Genomic DNA, 20,000 nt, shown 5'->3' on the forward strand with positions numbered 1-20,000 from the left:
AGAACGACACTGAATTCTCAAGACGCCGCTACTCCAGACAAGACCGCATTTACCGTACACATCACGCCCTTCACGGCTCAACGACGCCCCTCTCTGGACGCCACCCCGCCATGGAACACTTATGACAGACGCCTACACGTGACAGGCAAGACGCAGGACCAGACAATGACCTGACCACGACCCACCCTGACCGCGGACAGTGCCATAACCTTACTTCTCATCCTTTCCTTCCCCCAATACCTTCCTTAACAAATTTGTATATTCCCTTTCCCCTCTTTCATGTTCGTTCCCTCTGCTGGCTCTCCCCCTTGTCCTTCCTTTAACCCTCTCCGTTCTTTCTCATCTCCCTCATCCTGTCCTGCTGAGCCCCTCCCTGCTGGCGGGTTCTCGGTGTTCAGCAGGCCTCCAAGCTGACATGTTTGTATATTACACGTAAATATTTCAAACTGTTATAACAATTGTTGGTTCAAGTACTGGGTATCCTAACTGGTTCTAACTGCGCCTCACTCTCGTCCTCCGCTGTGTTATTGTCAGTTTAATAATTGTTTAATTGTTATTTATTGATTATTTATATTCCTGTAAATACAGTAACACGCAAGCACTGTGTATTCTTCATAGACCTTATACTTTTCTAATATGTGTGTGTGTAAAAACATACTGAACAACACAGGAATAAAAAGAGGGAAGGTACATGAAGCCATCAGGTCTACACGTGGCATTCCTTATATAAAACATGTCTACTTATTTTCTATCATTTTCATCCATAAATTTGTCTAATGTTTTAAAAAGCCTCCTCTTGATTCGGCACTACAATATGATGTACTTGCTTGTATATCACACTTGGTGCTTTCAAGTAATCTGGGTTTAAGAAACATTAAGTAATATATTATGAAAAATCTGTTCTTTAAGTCCAAGTACACGTGCATATACTCATATCTAATCATGGTGTGTGTGTGTGTGTGTGTGTGTGTGTGTGTGTGTGTGTGTGTGTGTGTGTGTGTGTGCGTGTGTGTGTGACATAATTTTCAGTTGATTACTGCAGCTGTGCGTACTACATACATGTTGATGGTGGTGGTGGTGGTGGTGGTGGTGGTGGTTAAGCAGCATTCATTATCATCATAGCCGCCGCAACCAGACCACAATCACCGCCACAACTACTGCTATCGCCTTACCACAATCACTGGCATCATACATCCACCACCACCACCACCTTCACCACCATTACCAACAATAACAACAACAAACCTGGAAAACTAATCTAATTTTCCAACTGAGCAAAAACTGTCAGTATTTTTTGCCATTAGAGATAAGATGGAGGGGAGAGAAAGAAGAGGAGTAGGAAGACAGGCAGACAGACAGGGCGGTAAAAGTGATGAGGGTGGTGATGGTGGTGGATCCCTAAGTACAGCCAGTCTACCCCTCCCCATACATGTTTTTTTTTTTCTTTCCACAGTCATCTTTCCCTCCCCTCCCTCTCCTCACTGCAACACGTAGTACATGCAGTGGTTTGGCTTTCTCTCCATGTGTCCCTTCCATTTTCACTTAGTATGAGGAAAAAAAATGAAAGGCGTAGGTTTGGGATGTATAAGAGAAATAGTAAGCAAATATATCAATGAACATATCAGATAAATGTGTAAGTGAATGAATGACACTCTCATGGTCCTTTCCTATTGGGACTGCCACCTCAACAGGCCTTTTTTGTCTCTTAATCTTTGTTGCCCTTGGCCAGATCACCTTCATAAAGAATATATGAATGAAAGAATAAATAGAGAAGTATTCGTGAATAAATACGTGAATAAATGAATAGGTAAGTGTTTAAACAGGGAAAAAAGAAAGCTACATACCTCCTTCATAAAAAGTATATGAATTAAAGAATAAATCGAGAAGTAATCGTGAATAAATACGTGAATAAATGAATGGGTAAGTAAGTAAGTAAGTAAGTGTTTAAACAGAGAAAAAAGAAAGCTACATACCGCCGGCGTTGCTTTCCTTCTCTAGTCTGCATATCATTTAAAGGTATGTCGTTTTCTTCGCTGGTCTTTCAGAATCTCTCGTGATAGCTGTTTTCTCTTCTCTTTTCTTTTACATTATATTTCTATCACCTTTCTTTTTTCTTATTATATATTTCTTTTTCTTTCTTTCCTTCCTTCTTGTGACATAATTAAGTGCCATCGACGTGTGACGAGAGCAGAAGGGTGTTCCTGCACTTACGCACTTCAATGCTTGATGGAAGCTTGGATGGCGCCACATCGCTTAGCGGCGACGTCTAATCGGATTTCATCTTTCCTTACCGGATGGATATCGAGTCCTTGAATCCTTACGAGCAGACAGAGTACACTTGTCTGGGAGTTAAAAAAGTCAACAGCTCAAAATGGCAATCCTGAATTGCTTGACTAATGAAAAACGTATATAAAGAACTGAATGATTAAAAGTAAAAAAATATATATGTAAAGAACTGAATGATTGAAAGTAAAAAAAAAAAAAAAAAGGAAATTTATTCCTACATTAGTTTAACTGCTTGCCATTAGTGCCAGCTTTCGCTTAATGGTACACCTGTGTCTTCCACCGCAAGGGAAAGGGATGCGCTAAGTAGAGAAGTAAGGATTGGAAAGTTACTATTTTAAATACTTTTTCATCTTCTAAATTCCAAATATTCCCTTTTTCTCAATGCATCCAGAACATCCAACACGATCCTAAACGTGAGGCGCACACTGACCAAAGCCTGGGGATGGAGATGAGATGGAAGGGGGAGGTGTCAATTAGCGTGAGGGAGCAGCCACCCTCTGCCATATGGTCCAGGCCTGCAGCAGCTGAGGAAAACCTGCGGTAGCCCTGTTCTCGTTTTGAGCTATGGCTGTGGGTCAAATGTATGGTTTTCAGGTCTATATAAGTGGGCTGGCGACGGTGGAGAGTCAGTGTGTAAGCTGATCCTTGGTGACGTACTCAGCTCCTCCCCGCTCCTGCTTCACAACCTTCAGGATGGCAGTTAGAGGTAGCGTGAGAAGAAAAATGTGACTTTAAAGCATAGCAGTGCTTCATTAGGTCCAATGAAGGGCTGACTCCTCTAATATTCCTCCACCCGCAGAACTTGTGATGCTGGCCATGGTGCTGACAATGGGAGCAGCACAGGCGAGTGAAAAGAAGGACGAGGGTCGTTTTATCATCACGTCGGCGAATGGCAACGACGACATGATCAACGTCACGGTCGGCTTAAACTCAATCGTCATGATGAGCCTGGCGCTGATAGGCGTGGTTATTGCCGCCGTGGTGGTGTCGCAGCTCACCGACCAGAGCAAGGAACAGCCAACCTATCATTCCGCTCCCTCGTAAGTTGCCCCTCACTCAATGCCTCCTCCACTCCTCCATTCCTCGATCATACGCACACGTACACACACAGATAAACAGAGATAGACAGATGGATGAATAGATAAATAGATAGATATACATAAATAGATGGTTTATTGATAACAGTTTAACATAAAAAAATATTAATTAACTCAAAGAAAGAGATGGAACAAATTAAGCAAACACACACACACACACACACACACACACACACACACACACACACACACACACACACACACACACACACACACACACGCACACACACATTATTGCTCATCGGTATGCACGTCCGCCATCTTGTTACCTGTTCGTGTAATTAACCTTAGTCAACAAGTCTACAAGTCACACAATACACTTCCCTCTCTTTCATGACTCCTCAAAGCTTGCATCACCATTCCTCAGGTGTCTATGTACATCAGTCAGGTGTTAGGAGGGTGTAGCACATAATGTGATATTCCTACCTTCACTCTCCACGACGTGAAAAAATATTTGTACCCACAACATCGAAATCATTGAGTCAATTGTTTTGTTTAAGTTCCAAATATCTCAAAGCAACTCTCCCCTTACCTCCCAAACATCATTTTAGACATTTATCCTATCCTTTTGGTTAACTCTCTCGACCCTGTTCGAGGACTAGCATCTCAGTGGGCCTATTTGTTCAGTCGTTTTGTTGCCTTTGGTCTGTTGCCCTTCATACATAATAATAATAATAAAAATAAAAACAGCATGCTTCTCAAGGCCTCCCAGACAACGACCCACAGTGATGCTTTAGTTCAACCTGTCTCTTCCCTGCAGGTCTTACGAAGCAGAGACCGCCCACGACAAGAGCTACGCAGTCCACAGTTACATCGAGAACAGCGACGCCAGGTACCGATAAGAGGACACCACCCATTTAGCCTCCTGACGTCACTGCTGCCGCCGCCGCCGCCACCACAACCACCGCAACTACTGCCACTTAGCATTCCAATAATGACGCACTAAAACTGATAGGTATTAGAAGCACCACCACACTCCAACATCACCACACGGCACTTGAGAGCACTACTGTCACATATCAACACCGTCAGCACCCTTAGCACTATCAACATCACTTGCACCATAAGCACCATCAGTCACCATCACCGCATATCAGCACACTATCACCTACTTGCACCATCAGCACTACCACACACTTGCACCATCACCACCACCAGCACTGCACATTATCATCACCATAAGCACCACCACCAGCACCAGCGCACTCCACCATCATTACCACCCATGAACTACCACCACCCTGTTCCATATTCTCTCCCCTGCCTACCTATCCTCACCCTGTCCTTGCACCCTGTCCCCTGCACCTGCACTCCCCCTCCCATCCCCACCCACCATGCACTTCACCCTCAGCATCTCAAAGCATAACAAGAGGCATAACTAAAGCTCATAGAATACGTATACGGATATTGAATTTGCAAACGGATTTTTCTTTTTCGCGATGCATTCATAAAGGAGTCGCCATTATTAGAGAGTTTATATAATTACAATGGTTTGAATATTTTGGGATTCTTAAATTAATCGTTAAATAATCCAGGTCAGTATTTCTTTGGTACATTTAAACGATAGTACCAAGTTTGTTAGAGTTTTTTCTGTCATGGTAATTCTCTAGTAAAGACAGCACGTGGCGGCATTACACTTACCAATTAGTATTCGATAAAGTAAAGTAAAACACAACAATATTAACTTTCGATCATAACAACTGCACTGTACACGCTATGATACACACGTCCCTTTGATTTATATAGGAAGCAAAACAAAATTCATCAGTTTTTGTGTGTATCAAATATAACATATTCATAACTACGTGCCTTATGAATCGAGGTATAATAATAATAATAATAATAATAATAATAATAATAATAATAATAATAATAATAATAATAATAATAATAATAATAATAGAAATATACGGTTTATTAGGAATGGCAGTACATACATAATGAAAATAAACATATGGAGATTGGGGGGAGGCTTAAGATTAGAACATTAGCTTAGTTGTTTATAGTATACTTGTTATGCTTACACCTGAATATCCAAATACCCACGCACTTGTTATTGTCCTATTGCCCACATCCACATTCCCATCCCGATCACCTGTCTTCCCCCCAGAACACCCCGTCTCACTACACCCTCATAACCTAAATCCTTCCAAGTATACCCAGTTCCTCCACAGTCCCAGCAACTCGTATCGTTCCCCAGTATACCTAATCCTACAGTCAAATATCCTGTGTCCTACCCAATTCCTACACCCAGTTCCTGAAATATCCCTTACCAATATCCATCCTAGTACCAAAATTCAGTCCACCAACCAGTAGCAAATGTCCCGCAACCTGTATCCCTTCCCAGTACCTAAATCCCAGTTCCTAAATTCCCTCCACCATCTCAGTAACCATATATACATCCCATATTACCTGTATCCTTCCCAGTACCTAAATCCCGGTTCCTAGTAGCATCCTTACCACCATCCTAATACCTGTATATACGAGTACATGCCCAGTAACCTGCATCCTTCCCAGAACCTGCACCCTGGTTCCTACATCCTTACCACCTTCCCAGTAGCTACAAATACATCCCATATTACCTGTATCCTTCACAGTACCCGCATCCCGGTTCCTACATCCTTACCACCTTCCCAGTACCTGTATATATATGTTCCCCTGTGGCCTGTATCCTTCCCAGTACGTACATCCCGGTTCCTACGTTCCTACCACCTTCCCAGTACCTCTGTCCCGGTCCATATACCCACCAGTACCCAAAATCCAATCCCTCCTGTCCCATATCCTGCGTCCCAGTACCTAACCCTACCATAACCTAAATCCTTCCTGTCCTACACCTCCATAGCCTGCACCGGGTTCCCTACAGTCATAACCTTACCTATACCAGTTCTCTATCCTACAATTCCTCTTAACCTGCATCCTCTTCCTATGCTTTGCTTTCTATATGAGTATCCTATCCATATATCCCTGTAATATATCCCATGCCTTAAATCCTACACCAGATCCTATATACTGCCACTGCACCCTGCCATACACCCACCTCATCCTTGAAATCCTACTCCTGAATCCCGTCCATGCATCCTATCCTAAAGTCCTACATTTATATCCTATCAATATCATCAGTCATATAACCAAATTCCTTTTATCCTGCCACATCCTGCCACACCCCCACTCCTGTATCCTGCATTACACTCTGATCTTATGTCCTATACCACTGAACCCGATCCATATATCCCATCCCTATATCCTATCCAAATAACCTGCCATATACTCACTCCCTGTATCCTACATCCCAACATCCTGCAGTACCTAAATCCTGATTATCCATTATGCCCGATACCTGATTCCTTATCCCATACATCAACCCCTATCCTAATCCCACTCTCACGCCAGTATCCTACGTATCTTGCACCTCGCACCTCATGCACTTCATCTGCCATCCTGCACCTCCGCACTTCCTCACGTACACCTCCCCGCTGATGGAAACGCCCACGATCATCAGTTGCAGTCTGACGCCCCTACTCACGCTACATAACCTGGGGCTAAGTCAACGCCTCATTCCTGGCGAAGAAGACAGTGCCATACCCAGGTGAGCTATCAAGGCATCTGAGTGGAGCCACGAGCCAGGTGGAGTAAAGAGGTGAATGTGACGCAGCAACGAGAGAAGAAAATGGTGTTTAATATGATCATGGAAAATGGATAATGAAAAGACGCGAACTTTAACCTCGAGATGAGTATGGATGATGGGTTAGTAAGTGGAAAAGGGAGATGATTTAAGAGACAATGAAAACAGGACACGAAATTTGCTTCACCTGCTAAATTTGTCTTCATGCAGTCCTGAATTCATGTTCCCCATGGAGCCGCTCCACCCTGGCACTCAACACTTTCCTAAGAACACAAGACTGCAAAGGGCCGGTTGACCATAATTAAAACTCATCTGTCATTACCACCAGAGATGCCTCACACAGCTCTTCCAGTTGCATGCCGTGGTTATTTATATTTAATTTGGCTCTCATTTGTTACCAAGGCGTGAAGTATATACTGTTTCATCCTTCACGCCTTCGCCATGAATTATATATTTCATGGCGTATGTTCAATTTGAGTCAGGGAAGAGACATGTCCAGTTATCAGTGTCTCATGTACATAAATGCTCGGAACTGAATTGATTGTATATTACTGAATAAATTATTTGGTTGAGTGATTATATTATAACCTTAAAGGAGCCTTTCTCTTTCCTCGGTCTTGTTTGTTCCCTCTCTGGACACTGAAAAGTCCCGTGTCACGATCAAGAAAAGAGAAGGCAAGCTGCCATATACTATACTCGTCTTGTACGCACCTAATGAAGGGTACATCGGACTTCAGACAAAATCAAACAAAATATAAATCAATGGCTAAAAGATTTAATAAATCCATTGCACAATAAAGGAATTCCTATTACCCAAGACAATATCAGCGACCATTGCTGGTGTGATATCAAACTAACACCTGCTCAAAGAGAAGAAAAAACACCTGACTCAAGGCACATCACCTGCAGGCTCAGGGAACGCCAGTTGCCATGGTGAAGGAACTTGGTTCTGCAAGAATCATGCAGAACTTGCTGCAATTAAAGAAATGCTACCGCCATTCCCCTATCCCCTCCCCTCTCTCTCTCTCTCTCTCTCTCTCTCTCTCTCTCTCTCTCTCTCTCTCTCTCTCTCTCTCTCTCTCTCTCTCTCTCTCTCTCTCTCTCTCTCTCTCTTTCTGTTGCGATCGCTTTTGCTACTTGTCTTCGCTGCTCTCGCTGTTACTGTGCACGATGGCAATAATAATAGCATAATACAATGCAATATTATCTTAATGCAAACCTACTGTAACACACTTACACTGTAAGTAAACTGGAATAAACTGCTCTAAAACCACCATGTTTTCTTACATTGAAGTTCTTCCGACTTTCTGAAAACTGTTTCTACCTATATCTATTATAGCCTTCATCACGCCCACACACACGCCCACCCACACGCCCACACACACACACACACACACACACACACACACACACACACACACACACACACACACACACACACACACACACACACACACACACACACACACACACACACATTAGTCCATGTAGGTGAACTTTTTTTTCTTAAACAGTGAGATGAAACCTTTCTTCTTTCTTCCGTTCGTCCTTCCTTTTCTCTTCCTCGCCTTTCAAATACACTGATAATATATTCTTTAACTATAAGATGCATGGCCTTTCTTCAGTTCTATTCTTTCTTCCATGTTTCTTTAATCCCTCCTCTCTTCCTCCTGTTCTTCGTCACCTCTTTCGCTTCGTTTCTTATACATAACAATAAATTTCCCTAATAATGAAACAAGGCCACCAAACCACGGATCCAGCAGACCCCGTACGCTGTGGGGTGGGGAGCGTCGAGATGACACCAAAATTCTAAAGCTGAGAACTGATTGACACTTAAAGAAACGACCCCACAAGCTTCTCTGGCGTTCTTTAGATGTATGAGTTCCCTCACGGAGCCTCTCCTTTACGGCCATGGCTCGTGGCTACTCTTCCGGGATCACAGGTTCATGGGAATACTGGAGCAAAGTGTTTACAGTGATGACTTACGAGCAACAGGCAAAACACTGACCTGATTGACTGACTATTAACCCTTTCAATACTGAGACGCATTTTTCCCTTCATTTTTGAGTGATTACACGATTTCATTTGCATTAGGAAGGGTCTATGGAGGTCAAAAAATTAATGGTAAGAGCCTTTACTGTTCTAATTCCAACATATGTTTCTGAAGCTTTATAAAATCGCCAGAAAGTAACAAGAATGAATATGAAAACACATCATGGTGAAGGGATTAATCTGTTGCCGATTTTTAGCAATTATCACCTGCGTGTAAAGACAAGCCGCTATCCGCACTAATACTAATACTAGAATTTTTTTAATGAAAGACGAATTTGTACTTGCATCATCACAACATTATAACAGGCTCTGGAAAGTTCATTCGTAGTCAAGCAAGTGTCCCGATTATCTGATGCAAGCCGTGATACGTAAAATATAACATGGTGTGCAGCGGACAGTGTTACCAGTCTTGCATCAACTGAGGATAAATCTAAAGCGAAAAGAGTGAAATACCGATGAGTGTCCTGTAATCTAAGGGCGGGTGAGTCATGTCTACCTCGCAATAGGCGACGCACACCCGAGTGGTGACAAGTCAGGGTAACAGTGTTCCAGGCACAGCATGAGAGGGTCGTGGTCCATTAGTTATACTTATTGACTGGGGGCGAAGAGGAGTCTAAGCCTGGAGGCCAGTTTGGCGCGGCACCTGATGACCGACTAGCGGGCGGCCAGGTACGTGGTGCCACGGACAGAAGGGTCATTTGGATGTTAAACACCACAACGGCGTTACCTTTGAACTCTGCATGGGAGGGACTCATTGCCCGGGTGACGGGAATAAAGCCTAAGAAGGGCGAGCACAATGTTTAATCTAATTTCACAAACGTTTCTCCACATCATACACCTCCATTATCCCATTACTATGGGATAATGGTCAGGGCCATAGCTTAGAATTAGTCTACCAAAGAATTAAATCTACTGAAACTCTTACTATCACGAAAAGGAAAAATCTTTGGTAACTTATAGACATCCAATCAACTCATCAAGTAACAATGACAAATAAAGTGACAAATGCAAAATACTTGAATGCCATTTTCCCATATATATGTGTATAAATTAGCAACATGTACCACATGTACCACAAACCATGACGCGTTAAATTAACAACCACTTGCTCTTCTTTGCTTTGGTAAACACCTCACATTATTCCTTCACACAATTACCACATATTTACCCTCAGTGCCACAAACACACCTGCTGGCAAAACTGAAGGGAGGACCCGCCATCTGCAGTGCTTCAGGTGAGTGACACTCCCTACACTGCACTAATTACTGATAAGGGCAACAGAAGGCGGGAAACTCACACAGCACTATTTTACTTAAACATCGCCGAGAGAGTTTCTTTACGGAGCGAAAGTCAGCGAAAGGGGCGTCAGTCAGCTCGTCAGTGTGGGGAGGGTTGTAATGCATGGCTGCTTCTTGTCTCAGCTGGAAGAGAATCAGTGCATAGCCTTTTTGTAGCATATGAGAGCTACACTTAACATCATTCTTGCCTTTCTTGGACTGAATAAGGTGTACTGAGATGTTTGTTACTGTTCTCACAAATGCGCTCTCCAGTCGCACCGTAAGTTGTCTATCCCTCTTCAAAACATACACCACAAGACCGTCTCTCGGCAATATCGCAGTCATGACTGCATTCAAACATGATCTCTCTAATAGCACTTTATATAGTAAAATCTCGAAATTACAGCTAAGTCTACATTACAGCGCTGTCTCTCACCGTCTCACCTCTTCCTCTCTACATTTTCTTCCAAAGCAAAGCACCGTATCATAACCTCACCTGTCTCCTGTCACCCTCCCTGTTACAGACCCTTTCATATACCACAACATTTGCTCCATTACTACCCATAACTCTGCTTCACAGGATTATCTCTTAAAGTTGATATGCATGCAAAGGTAGGACGAAAAAAGAATAAAAAGATATTGGTGAATAGATTTTAAACTGCATGGAAGTATAAACGAGTGAAGAAGTGAAATAATACATCATTGAAAAATATAGCATGTAAACCAAACCAATATAAACACAGAACATTTCAGGGAAAGCATAAAAAAAACAGATAAAAAAAATTAAGGACAAAGAAAGAAGAAACCAATTTGCAAATTTGAGAGCAAAATGTGAAAAATAAGAACATTACGAAAAAAGGAACAGAGGAGGAGCAGGAGAAGATACTAAATAATACTAATGATCATAAAAAATAATTATTACTATCTTAACAATGATTATGATAATGATAATGATAATGATAATTCTCTCTCTCTCTCTCTCTCTCTCTCTCTCTCTCTCTCTCTCTCTCTCTCTCTCTCTCTCTCTCTCTCTCTCTCTCTCTCACACACACACACACACACACACACACACACACACACACACACACACACACACACACACACACACACACACACACACACACACACACACACACACACACACACACACACACACACACACACACACACACACACACACACACACACACACACACACACACACACACACACACACACACACACACACACACACACACACACACACACACACACACACACACACACACATAATTATGCATGTAAACAGACACAATTTCTATTTCTCCTAACTTTCCACAGATCCAACAGGAAGCGGCGGAAGAAAACTAGCAGGTAATTACAGGTTGACTAATGTGCCGCTGGTTACCGAGCAGAACACCTGGGTGGGGAGACATCATTCTCTCTCTCTCTCTCTCTCTCTCTCTCTCTCTCTCTCTCTCTCTCTCTCTCTCTCTCTCTCTCTCTATCTATCTATCTATCTATCTATCTATCTATCTATCTATCTATCTATCTATCTATCTATCTATCTCTCTCTCTCTCTCTCATGGATCATTTTAAAATCTATGACACACACACACACACACACACACACACACACACACACACACACACACACACACACACACACACGAGTCATTGACGTAGACGCTTTATTACAAAGGCGCTGAATGACTGATTCAATTGACATTGGGCATCGCAACACCACTGACGCCTAACACCTAACGACACTTTGTGAGCAAGGCGAGGAAGAAACAGCGTGGCACCAGCATGGAAGCGTCCTCCTTGCCTTGACCCACAGCCCCACACTGAGGCATCCAAATGCTGCAAACACTGGCCACAGACCACAGGCAGCCCCAGTTTTCGTTTCACTGGGCGGTGTTTGTGGTGGGGCCATATGAATGCATTCTGGCTATGGTCACTCTCTACAGGTATATAAACCAAGCGTTGTCCAGGTGTGTTCAGTCAACGTCAGGTGCTCTCAGCGTGACAAGTCCTTCCCTGCTCCCACACGCCCTGTACACTACTCAAGGATGGCTTTCAAGGGTAGGCTGCTGTACCGCTCCCTGTGCATGATCGCGGGAGCTTCATCTACGAGTATATAACAGTTACCATAGCAAAATTCATATAGCTTGAATTAGCATTCCAACACAAGACAGTGCTATCATCAGACAACTATCAATTAAAAGTACATGTACTAATAGTAAGCCACTCAGATCTTTACAAGCCATGCGACTATAATATTCTAAATTGAACAGTGATCGATTTTGATCAAACCTCCATCACAAGCGCACTGTAATCCTGTAGGATTGCACACTTGTCTAACCTCTGATTGCTAACAATGCCTTTTTCTTAAAGGAGTAGCATTTCAAAATCAGATACTGAACAATTAAGTTTTGTAAGTTACACTTGCCTTTCTCATGAAAAACTGACAGTCTTTCATAAACTATCACAGGCTTGAGATAAAAGACATTTTTTTCTCAGTGGAGGAAATATAACCTTTAACATGAATGCAATAGGGGGCCTACACACACATACACACACACACACACACACACACACACACACACACACACACACACACACACACACACACACACAAATCTCTAAGCCATTCCAGTATTTGGATGGTAACAGAACATTATTCAAAGCCAAAGGAACAGGGTTGAGCTGCATTTTTCACATTAACATCGGTGTTTCTTCGCAGCTCTTTTGACTGCAGCTCTGGTAGCCGCAAGTGAAGCCAACTCTCCTGCTCAGCATGAAGACATGAAGAATGAAGGTCGCTTCTTCATCACGGGCACTGGTAATCCCAACCAGTCTGTGGTCGTGGGAAACGGCAGCTTCGTGTTGCTTGGCCTTCTGATAGCAGTCATGGTTGCAGCCCTTGTCGGTGCTGCCTTCACTGACCGTGGCAAGGAACTTATTGGCCTGAAGACTCCGTGAGTATAGACACTGAACTTTTCCAACCTTTCTTTACTCACGGATCGCTTAACCATTTCATAAATTCAATCATATGAGCATACCGACACGCAGTTCTGGTCCAACACACCTCTTTTTAACAACAAATGTTCCATAACCACATACCGTCAGCCTCCACCCGTGCGGTGCTTTCTCTTCACTTTCCTCCCTCGCCTAATTCATCCCAATAATCTTTTTGCTCACACAGGCACCTTGGCTTACCTTCGAACTTGGAGAGCTCCTACGCCGTTCACCGCGCCATTGAGGAGAACGCCAGGAAGCACGAATAAGTCTTTCCTCCCTACCACTCCTCCATGACAACCCCACAGCACAACCACCGCTGCCCCGTCACCCTCACAGCCTCCATCCCGGATTACCCTTGGCACTGCCGATATCGAAGTTCTATTTTTTACCACTTCGGTTTGAGCTTCCTTGACGTCTCTGCCCGTTCATCTTTACCCTACCACAACGGTGCGTCAGCCACCCAGGCGGGCCTAGGGGCAGATGTCGCCATCTAAGCACTCATTAGAGACTAATTTATTGTTGCATTGTTAAATAGTGTAAATAAAGAAACAAAAAAAATCCATGCGTTAATTCTCTCAATGCCCATGAATTTATGAACTTGACTCTTGTTCTCTTACTTATTTATTTATCTATTATTATTTTCTTTTTACTCGTGGCTTTAATTTTATATATTTGTCGTGCATGTCAGTGAGTATGTATGATGACTCGGGCACATCTTGTTGTTACTCTCGTACAGGAATAGCCACCGTGAGTACATGTTGCTCCCCAGAGTGCATGATTTTATAACGGTTACCTGGGAACAATGGAGTAGATGAGATGGTCAGTGCGTGCAAATGTACACAATACCAATATATATTTTCAGAAGGAAGTTGTCACGTAAAAAGAAATAATCAGAATTGAGATTATAATTGGGAATAGGTTTTATCTATATATTTTAGGCTTTAGGAAGGGTGGAAGGATTTGAGAAGGTTGTTAGCCACTGTTTCAGTATACATACAGTCATCGCCGATAACCGAGTGCAGGGACACTCATCGCAGTGTGTTCAGCGTTCTCTTTCAATCCTAAGTCTTCTCTTTCGTTGATAATCTTACAAATCCTGCCATATAATAAATTCTTATCAGATCAGACGACCTGAAGTTGTCGGAAACACGAAATGCAAAGAAAGTAAATGTGACGATCTCTCACTGCGACTGTACACAGATACTACCTATCGTCCCGCCGCACGTCTCACATCAGCAAAAACACCCCATGAGTAACGGTGAATGAGTGAGTGACATTTGCCTCCACCCCAATCTCCATGTGCTGCGGGAGGACTGTATCCTGAGCAGTCGGTGCCTGGTGCTGGGAAACTGTTTAGTTGTTTCGAACCGGCCCCAAACATACTTCCGGAAGCGGGAACATATAATTCTTTCTTCTGAGTGGCTATTAGCATGCGAGACTTATTAAACACAGGAATGGAGAGTGGGAGCCAGGGCAGGAGTAATATGAGGAAGCAGTTAGGAGATGTTCAGCTGGTACAGTTGCTCGAAATACTCTGCTTCATAAAAAGACAGTAAATGTTTACGTCTCAAATCAAATTGTACACAAAATTAATTTTCAATATTGGCATAGGCTGAAGGGTGTTTGATTTCGGCGTCATACATTCACATTAGATGTCCAATAGGGACAACAGTTAGAGTTTAGTATTGGCGTCACAGAGTAGATGTTTGATATTGGCGGTAAAGAACAAGATCAAATTTTTAATACTCTCATCTTGGGCATAAAGAAGACGTTTGATAATGGCGTTAGACCGAAGACTGAAATAAGATGTTAGGAAAAGAGAGAGGATGAAGCAATCAGCTCCTGTGTTCAGTACTCCACGAACCCCCCCCCTACACAAAGCCTGGGTTTCAACCCCCAACCCTAGAAGGGCTCCTTCAAGCCCATCCAGTCATCGTGCTGGAAAAAATAAAACAACAACAACAACAACGCACGCCCCTGTGTTGGGGTGTGGTGAGTTGCCTTGGAGGGACGGGGACTCTGGCAGTGATGCTCCTTGACAGCGAGGAGCTCCAGTCATCCTGCTGCGCCTCGCACTAAACATCCACCTCAGTGTATAGATTATTATTGGTCTTACTGTGAAGGACGTGGCAAAGCAATATGTTTTTTTTCTTATTACGGCATTACCGTCGCCATGATTGCTTTCTTTTAACACTAGAACGTCTAAACGCATTCCCTATCTATCATTTTTTTCAGTGTCTTCTTTCTTTTCTTTTCTTAAAGCGGATTTTCTTTTCATCTTTAATTAGTCTACTTTAAGTTTTCATAAAAAAAAAAAAAAAAAATATATATATATATATATATATATATATATATATATATATATATATATATATATATATATATATATATATATATTATGGAAGCACTTCTTCAATGGTATCCAAATTTTTCCTTCCTCACCAACAGAGCGAAAATTTCAAGAGTTTACGCTACAACGTTTTCTTTTGATGTTCTTATTTGTAAGAGAAAACAATTTTAGTGGGATACTATTTGGTTTAAAGTTTCCAACGCATGCTTACTTGTATCACAACCTGTTGAAAAATCATCATTATCTACTGCAGAGAAAGAATGGCAGAGGTATGTTGAGAGACAGGCAGGTATGTGTCCTTTCGTCACGATTCTCTTCGGTTTATACTGACTCAAAGGAAGATGAATTACATCTGTATATAGAAAAAGAAAAAGAAAAAAAAAACAGCAACAAACACATCGGTTACTTAGGGCGATTACAACAGATAAAAAGCTCCTCTGTTATTACCAGAAAAAAATCACAGGACGAATATTTACCTTCTTTCACATGACATAAGACATAAGGCAGCCAGCAAGCACTTCTGTAACACCTGCACTACACTGACATCCACCTTTCATCGCTGCCCAAAAAACCTTAATCACTTATAATACTTCACACTTCCAGACTGTAAATTGTATGGGAGTTTACTATTGAGTCAACTGTTGTCGCTCTCTAATTTTCTCCTAAAGCCACCAGATGACTCGGCGGCAAATCTGGCATTGAACCTACTGCCTTCGAGACTAGTGTACTTCCAGCCTCTAACCACCACCACCACCACCACCAACACCACCACCACTAGTTTTCCCTCCTGCATACTCGAAGTACACAAAACCACAAACGTTGCTGTTAAGGATCTTTTCTGGCGTCGCTCTGCACCTCAGGGAAAACCATAAGAGTGCTGTGTGTGTGTGTGTGTGTGTGTGTGTGTGTGTGTGTGTGTGTGTGTGTGTTCAGATAACTTTGATGGACTAACTCAACTATCTTACTTTCCATTTTCTATGAATTTCACTATCTAACAGCAGTAAATAATAATACACATCTTTCTCTTTTTTTCCCCTACTCCTGCTCCTCCTCCTCCTCCTCCTCCTCCTCCTCCTCCTCCTCCTCCTCCTCCTCCTCCTCTTCTTACTCTTCCTCCTCTTTCACCTCTGCTGACGGAGATGTTTTGCAGTTATCGTAATAAAAAATAAATATGAATAATTAAAACTACAAATTAGAAACAAAAACTAATAAACTGAATGAATGGATAAACCTTGCCTCTCTCTCTCTCTCTCTCTCTCTCTCTCTCTCTCTCTCTCTCTCTCTCTCTCTCTCTCTCTCTCTCTCTCCATCATTATCCCCTCCCCCTATTGCTCTCTACACTTGTACACTTTCAAGAAGAATCTCACGGCCCCTGAGGCACTTTAATTGATGCTCCCTGCCTTACTTTCCCTTGTGGAGGGGAACCGGATGGGTCTCTTTCACTTTCTTTTATTTTCTACAATTTTCTTTTTTTTTTCCATGCCTTCAAATAACCACATACACACAAATCACCACATACTCGTATTCACACAAATATACAAAAAGGTAACCATTCTCTCTCTCTCTCTCTCTCTCTCTCTCTCTCTCTCTCTCTCTCTCTCTCTCTCTCTCTCTCTATATATATATATATATATATATATATATATATATATATATATATATATATATATATATATATATATATATATATATATATATATATATATATATATATATATATATATATATATATATATATATATAGAGAGAGAGAGAGAGAGAGAGAGAGAGAGAGAGAGAGAGAGAGAGAGAGAGAGAGAGAGAGAGAGAGAGAGTACAGGCAAACGGGCAGACAGACAGACAGACAGAAAAGAGACATAGACAGACAGGCAGACAGACAGACAGACAGACAGAAAGATAGCTAGTCAGACAGAAAAAACTCATTTAAGTAATAATTTACTCGTATAACTAGAAAACACAACACCTGGCTGCGCACACACACACACACACACACACACACACACACACACACACACACACACACAGGTAGAGCAGGAATAAGTACAGTAATTAACCAATACCGCAACTTCAGGTAGAAATGAGACTAAATTTCCAACGTTGGAGCCACGAAAGAATAGAAGCGCCACTGGTCGCCCCCGTGGCTGCGGCTCGGCTGTGAACTAGAGAGTTAAGGTGTGGCTACTTGTTAGCGTCGTCACGCCTCGGGAAATTTGGAACTTAAGTGGAGAATGCAGTGGAAGACAAACTCGTAACTCAATAGAGAAACAGAAGGATTTATGAAGACTGAAAATTATAGAAAGTTGTTTAAGAGAGAAGAATTAGAAGTTGTAAAAAAAAAAAAAAATGTAGTAGTGAAAGGACACTGAAAGACACATTTGTGGTTGAAGAAGAAAATAAAGTAATGGTGGTGCTAAAAAGGACTGAAATTCATAGAGAGGTGTAATGGAGGATGAAAAACGTAATGGTAGAGAAAAGAATAAGGAAAATGACAGATGAATTTATTAGTACTTAAAAAAATAAAGGAACGGTACCACTTATGAGGGTTCTAGATGAATGAACAGGAGAAAGAGAGAGAGAGAGAGAGAGAGAGAGAGAGAGAGAGAGAGAGAGAGAGAGAGAGAATAAAAACAAAAGACACATATTTAAAGAGGCGTACTGTAGGAGAGCTTACTTTCTCCCACCATCATTTTTTCCCTCCCCTCTAACTATTATTTCTATATAGTCCCCAACACGCTTTCCTTATTTTTTTTTTTTTTAGATAATCCTTCTTTTCTTCCTGTATTTTCCCTTTTCTGTTCTCCGATCTCTACATAACATTCCCTTCTCACTTTCCCGCCTCCCTTTCACCTTCTCACCTTCACAATCTCAAACTGCATGCATCCTACTTTCTTTTCTTTCCGTTCTCAACAAGATGCACCAAAGAGAGACGAAAATTTATCTTAAGAGAGAGTAAGACAATTATACAGAAAGGGAAACGGAGAAAGAGAAAGAGAAAGGAAATAGGAGAAGAGTGAAAGAGGGAAGGGGGAGTTGAAGAAAGGATGGAAAAGGAGAGAAGGAAAGAAGGAGGAGAATTAGGTAAGAAGGACGATGAGGAGTTAGCGGTAGTTGTGATGATTATAGAACGGGAAACGGAGAAAGGGAAGAGAAAGGGAATAGCAGGAGAGAAGGGAGTGAGGAAGAAGTTGAAGAAAGGATGGAAAAGGAGAGAAGGAAAGAAGGAGGAGAAGTAGGGGAAGGAGTAGGAGTAGGAGTTAGTAGTAGTGGTGATAGTTGTCTGAAGTCTGATAGCATTATTTAAAGATTCTCATTACAGTTACTAGATGAGAGAGTCATAGAACAAACTGCTGGGAAAACATAAATATAAAATGTAGGACACACTGCATGAGGGAGGCACTGGTAGGCACAACTGATGGAGGCGTTCTATAGCTGGGCCATAATGAGCAATGCGTGTCTGAAGAAGGTGGCTACAGGCAGGAAGTTGGCGTAGAAAGGTGTAATTAAAGACAGCGCAGCGGAATGTGAAGATTATAATTGTTGCATCTGCTTTCTATATTGGAAAAAAAATGATATGAGACTGAAAATATTGGAGGGATATGTTTTTCAGTGAGAGAGAGAGAGAGAGAGAGAGAGAGAGAGAGAGAGAGAGAGAGAGAGAGAGAGAGAGAGAGAGAGAAAGAGAGCGGAATGAAGCTCTCTTTGTGGTTTGTGTCTACTCTCTCTGAAGTTAATTGCACTCCTCCTCTCCCTTTCCTCCTCTACCTCCCCGCTCCCCACCCTTCTTCTTTTTCTTCTTCCCTTCCTATCCTCTCCTCTCTGCTTCCTATCCTCCTCCTCCCTTTCTACTTTCCTTCTCTCATTTTCCATCCCTGCTTCATCTCTCCCTTCCTTCATCCCCTTCTACTATTCTCTTTCCTCATTCCCTTCTTTCCTCTTACTCCACCTCTCTTCCCTCTCTCTATCTCTCGTTCTATATAATTTTCTTACTTTCTCTCAAGACAAATTTTTCGCACTTCAAATTTCTCTTATTCTTTCGATATATATTTTTTTCTTACTTTCTTCAGCCAACTTTTTTTTCCACCTTCCAATCGTTTTCTCTTTATCCAGTTTCTTTTATTTTCTTTTGTCCTTTTTCTTCTTCCCTGTCGTCGTTTCTCCCCTTTCATATCCTATCTCAAAATATGTTCTTTCATTGTCTTCCTTCTAGTCACCTCCATCTTTTCTTTTATTTCCTTTCTTTTTCTTAATCTAATATCTCTTATTTTCGCTCTTCGTCTTACCAAACCTTCATCTTTTCCTCCGTGTTGTTTTTT

General features: G+C 42.0%; 4 protein-coding genes across 5 annotated transcripts in view; 3 read left to right on the top strand and 1 right to left on the bottom strand.

The window, feature by feature from the left end:
* Positions 1 to 599, top strand: part of LOC123505834 — a 3,602-nt gene extending 3,003 nt beyond the window's left edge. For both annotated transcript variants that reach the window (XM_045257565.1, XM_045257566.1), the window contains exon 3: positions 1 to 599. This exon is cut by the window's left edge and continues 1,004 nt beyond it. The gene's annotated coding sequence lies outside the window, so the exon portion shown is untranslated.
* The window catches only part of LOC123505821 (glutamate receptor ionotropic, delta-2-like), a 110,925-nt gene that overhangs the window by 37,335 nt on the left and 53,590 nt on the right, over positions 1 to 20,000 (bottom strand). The window lies entirely within an intron of this gene.
* LOC123505835 lies at positions 2,930 to 7,577 on the top strand. The gene is made up of 3 exons (XM_045257567.1): positions 2,930 to 2,992; positions 3,086 to 3,326; positions 4,144 to 7,577. The coding sequence occupies exons 1-3, from the start codon at positions 2,980 to 2,982 to the stop codon at positions 4,223 to 4,225; spliced, it is 336 nt and encodes a 111-aa protein (XP_045113502.1). The 5' UTR covers positions 2,930 to 2,979; the 3' UTR covers positions 4,226 to 7,577.
* Positions 12,318 to 13,776, top strand: LOC123505837. The gene is made up of 3 exons (XM_045257568.1): positions 12,318 to 12,398; positions 13,060 to 13,294; positions 13,522 to 13,776. Exons 1-3 carry the CDS (start codon positions 12,386 to 12,388, stop codon positions 13,601 to 13,603), a joined length of 330 nt encoding a protein of 109 aa, XP_045113503.1. The 5' UTR covers positions 12,318 to 12,385; the 3' UTR covers positions 13,604 to 13,776.

This window comes from Portunus trituberculatus, chromosome 18, assembly GCF_017591435.1.
Source record: "Portunus trituberculatus isolate SZX2019 chromosome 18, ASM1759143v1, whole genome shotgun sequence".
Lineage (NCBI taxonomy): Eukaryota > Metazoa > Arthropoda > Malacostraca > Decapoda > Portunidae > Portunus > Portunus trituberculatus.

What these genes read in the sequence shown, in the direction of transcription:
- LOC123505835 (XM_045257567.1), top strand. An exon ending in ACCTATCATTCCGCTCCCTC is followed by an intron (nt 3,327 to 4,143) that starts GTAAGTTGCCCC and finishes TCTTCCCTGCAG; the next exon opens with GTCTTACGAAGCAGAGACCG.
- LOC123505837 (XM_045257568.1), top strand. An exon ending in CTTATTGGCCTGAAGACTCC is followed by an intron (nt 13,295 to 13,521) that starts GTGAGTATAGAC and finishes TTGCTCACACAG; the next exon opens with GCACCTTGGCTTACCTTCGA.